This window comes from Cryptomeria japonica, chromosome 5 (assembly GCF_030272615.1).
Source record: "Cryptomeria japonica chromosome 5, Sugi_1.0, whole genome shotgun sequence".
Lineage (NCBI taxonomy): Eukaryota > Viridiplantae > Streptophyta > Pinopsida > Cupressales > Cupressaceae > Cryptomeria > Cryptomeria japonica.
Window position 1 is genome coordinate 286,007,772 of NC_081409.1, and position 4,832 is coordinate 286,012,603.

General features: G+C 37.7%; 1 protein-coding gene across 1 annotated transcript; it reads right to left on the bottom strand.

Annotated features, from left to right (window-relative positions):
• Positions 1–1,559: 1,559 nt before the first annotated feature.
• Positions 1,560–2,286, bottom strand: LOC131043959 (pEARLI1-like lipid transfer protein 1). The gene is made up of 2 exons (XM_057977219.2): positions 2,151–2,286; positions 1,560–2,022 (listed from the first exon to the last, which is right to left on the bottom strand). Exons 1-2 carry the CDS (start codon positions 2,284–2,286, stop codon positions 1,610–1,612), a joined length of 549 nt encoding a protein of 182 aa, XP_057833202.2. The 3' UTR covers positions 1,560–1,609.
• Between the last annotated feature and the right edge of the window lie 2,546 nt (positions 2,287–4,832).

A 4,832-nucleotide genomic window follows, 5' to 3' on the forward strand; every position in this document is an offset into this window, starting at 1 on the left:
GGAGAAGCATGATAGTTCACTGAAATTGTGTGTCACCAAGCAATTCATGATGAAGGTGATCCAAGGTTTGAAGTTACCATGATACCTGCAATTGAACAAAGAGTGTGCATCGAACTACACACACGCATGAGGCATGAATCCCAATGATTCATCTATTGTCATGGAGGTACACTCACTTTGACACAGTTGTGATCGGCAAACAACAAGGGCTCTACAAAACTGCCCATGGTAATACAGGAAAATGGCACAATTTGTGCAAAATCCCCCAAAATACATAAGCTGATACTTCAATACAATGCATCTACAAAGAAAAGTTCTTATAAAGGATGCTCAAATGATCCATAAGGACAAAAATACTTGCATGAATTAATAGTGCATGGAATCAAGTTTTGGACTATACCTTGTTTGTCTAAAATGGATGATGGATGTCCAAGTTATGACAATGTGAAGGGAAAATATCAATGAGGGCCTAAAGGTGCAAAAAAATGGCCCACCCCTCTTAAGCATGAGGGGGCGAGGGCTTGGTCCTCCATGAGACCTAGCATCTCAGCATGTTAGAAAAAATTGCCACCACCCCAAACAATGGTGAGCACAAGCAATAGAGGCAAGGATTGACTCTTGGGTTCAGTGGAAACACCTAAATGGTATCAGAGCTAAGAGACATGCAACAGATAAGATTGTATTGAGTTAAGAGGTGAGTGCAAATGTACAAGGAGCCTTTCTTAAATAGGTAAGACAAGGTGATGTGAGTACACAAGATTCAGACAAGTGTCTCCATCTAGAAGAAGAATAGTTAGAGTCCAATTGTAACTCAACAAGTATCCAACTACCTCAAAATGCAAGTTACCTAGGCTAAAATTAAGTAAATGTAAATAGTAAAAACTATTTAATCCAATAGACCATCACTTACCAAAATATTATACTTGATGAAGTTACCTAGTATTTCAAAAAGTATTATATTTCTTTCTAATGGCTTAAACCAGCTTTAAAAAATAATATGTAACCATGTCCATATGAGTATGATTGAACTATAAAAATGGATTGAGATAACCAATTTAGTCCAATTCTCATTCCTAAAATAATTCTTGAATTACTAGCAGTTTAAATATAATACATATGCACTCTAAATTATTAGTAAACGGGTGACATGCTTCATATTTTGTAACACATTTTTAAAAACTATTGTACAAATGAAGTGAGCAATAATAAGTTCTCAATATCTTTTAATACAAATATATATACACTCATACTTAAATTAGAAATGTAGTCTACACTTCTCTAAATTAATAATAAATTACAATATCAATCTCAACTCTCCATTTATCATAATTAACATACTATATAAACACGAGCCTAAATACAGCCTCGAGAGGCAAAACAGAAGAATACCTTCTTTTTATTACTTAATACAACCTTCGCATCATATTACAAACCACACACGGTAATGTCGACCTCAGTCGAAGCCACCAATAATTGCAAATTTGTCGTAGAAATCTAGAATCCACTTAGACAAATACTTATTGAACTCAAATTTCATAATAAATCTCTATCTACGTGCTAGGAGAACTGGCATCACGTTCAAGAGTTGCCTTATTTAACTCTACCCTATTTAATTAAGGGGTGGGCATTTGAATCCAGGAGGAGGGGTTAGGCCGCATTGAACAAAGAGCTCAAGAGCGATGGGAAGGATGATGTTCAGGTTCAGAACCTTTGCCCTAATTGTTGTACACAGACAAAGTGCTGCCTCAATTTCCAAAACGCCTTGTATAACAGGGCAGCATTTGTTCACAGCGGGATCTCCAATGGTAGCGTTTACCAGCCCTCCTAGCACGTCCACACACGCTCCCAATTTCACTGCATTTAGCGGACAGCTTGATGAATTTCCCCCGCTTGATGGAGATGATGAAGAAGACGAGGGTGATGACTGGTAAAGCCGTGCTTCCACTAGAGAAGCTACGCTCATCGCCAAACAGATCATACCCACTGCAACTAATACTGCACTGTTTCTCATCTTCACCTTCTCTAAATGTTCTCAAAATGAACTCTGAAGCCAAAAGAACTGCTGGAAGTTTAGGCCTGGAGAGGGAAGTCTCTTGGTGGGTATTTATAGGGTCTGTGGTCTCAGACTTCAATCATGAAAGTTTGTGCACCCGTGAACGATTTCACAACCTCAACTCTGTACGTGATGCAGGGATTGACAACCTGTGTTATTCCTTTAAATACAAGAACGTGGGCTAGAGAATCCAAGTAATCAACATTTCCCCTGTGAAGTCCAATTGTATCCATTAGCGGACACGCCGTACATACATATCGTGGCTGAAACACATTACCAAGTTGTCTTTGTCGTTACTTAGCGACATTATTAATATTTTTTATCGTTATTTTACAACATAATCATTTATTTAGTTGGAAGCGGTGGCTTCCAAATCATGGAGATCATTAAAGAACAATTAAAAAATTAATATAAAACATGCTTATTATTAAGAGACATCAGATTTCCATAATCCATGAGTTATTGACCTTGCATGTTTCTGGATTAGATTGTGTGTGAGTATTTTGCATCTGATGAATACTAAGAGGGGGGGGTGAATTAGTATACCAAAAATTACTGAACTCAAACACTTTATAAATCTAGCAGTAAACCGGTATAACAGTTTAACTAACAAACTGGTTAACACAAATGCAAACCAAACAACAAGTAAGCCATTCACCCACAGAAGCACAATCACCATAACACAAGAGATTTTGACATGGAAATCCAAATGGGAAAAACCATGGTGAGATGAAACTCACAAGTAACTATCTGCAAAATAGTAACCAAACCGACTAAGGTCATACAATGTTCTTTACCAGAACAAATCCTGTTAGGAATCTCAATCTCTGTTAGGAGATAAGTCCGATTAAAGACTACCTTATGAGAGGATTTTAGATCCACAGATGTGAATCAACATGCTAGAGGATTTACAAAGGCTTTTTTGGGCCTACCTGGTTAAGGGTTTCTAACTTGTCAAAGATGTGAGTAATCAACAAGTGAATGATCTAGCAAATAGCACAGTCTGCTTGGTTAGATCCATGATAGCTCATTGCTAATGCATTTCAACATTACTTCAGTCTTCAGTTAATCCACACTCTATTACAGCACACAGACTTGATCTTTTTTTGTTAAGATCGCACATACAAGAACTCATCAACCACCACAAACCCTAACAGCTACACACATATTAAAACCCTAGACATGATGTCTTTAAAGGAATCTGATTTCATGTTGGTCCAATAGGATTACATTGCAAGTTCCTAGGTTCATTGTATCTAGACACATTTGGTAACACGACACAAAATCACCGTCAAAGTGTTGGTGGATGGTAACTCATCACAAAGATATACCGGTTGGTAACTCATCACAGAGTATTACCGGTTGATACAACTTTACCGATTACCAGTTGGTAACTTAGAGTAATACCAGTTTAATAGATTATCGGTTGGTAACTTAGAGTAATACTGGTTTAACAGATTACCGGTTGACAAAAATGAAGACTGGGAAAATGATAACTGCCGCTTCTAATTCCTTTGCTCTATTTCGCTTGAGATCCTCGAACTACTTGAGGTCCTCATACTGCTTGAGATCGGTAAACACTTTCTGCAAGACATCGATAGTCTAAAAACTATAACATAATACCAGTTTGAAACAAATACCGGTTGAGCATAACTCATACATACAAAAAGTGATCTCATAGCAAGTGTGTGTCCATCAATGACAATCACAACATAATCATAAAAAATGTCAGCAATCTCCCCCTTTGGCATTGATGGCAACACTTAGGAAAAATTTTGACATCTAAGTGTTTTTACAAAAAAAATATGCCATAATAAAAAATACTCCCCCTAAGCATATACACTATCCCTTTGCAGAAAAGAAAATGTATACTAATTCCTTTGAGAGATAAACATGAGTATACAAAGCATGCATAAAAATTTTAAATACCAGAATACTTATCCCCCTTTGCCAACAATGACAAAATATAGTTGAATAACCCCTGTTTCTATTAGCTGAATAAATGTTTATGACAATAAAGAGTGAAACTTGTCAAAAACTGATTTAAAGTCCTGCATAAATTGCTCCATGGATAAGGACCATGACTTAAGTAATGAGGTAGCAAACTCACTCTCTGTTTGCATCTGGGATACCTGTTCCTCCATGGCATCTAAAGTACTCATCTCTTGAGTAACCGTCAAGGCATCCAGATTGAGATAGCACTTCTGAAGTATTTGCAGTCTTGGTAGTAGAACTAGTTCTAGTTCTTGCAAATCCTTGGTCCAGTTGTTGATCTCCAAATCAATTCTTGCAGCCTGAAGTTGAAAACAGTGAACGGTTTGCCCATAAGCAGTAAAGGAATCATATGGGGTCTCGAAGGTTCTTATGAATATCTGCAAATCAGTTTGCAGTTTGTCTTTCTAGGCAAGCACATCATCATAGAATAGATGGAGTATACATATCTTACTAAGTAGCAATTTCCCCTCATCCATTACATCTTTAATGTCCTTTTGTGCCTTCTGCAGATCGGACCTAAGCTCATGTGACTTTTTCACCAAGGTAGTGTTCAAAGCCTTTTGATGCTCCTTCTTGGCATGCACTTCGGCAACCTCTTCCAAGCTTTGTACTTGGTCTGCCACAACTGTGCATAAGAGTTTTAGTTGGACCAAAGAGGAATCGGTACTGGGGAGGTTGGTACCGGGTATCAAACCGGTAAGAGTGTCCACTGCAGCTTGGATCACGTCTTGCTCCTTCATCCTCCTTATCACCTCTAGGCGTTCTTGAGCAAGCTTAATGCAAT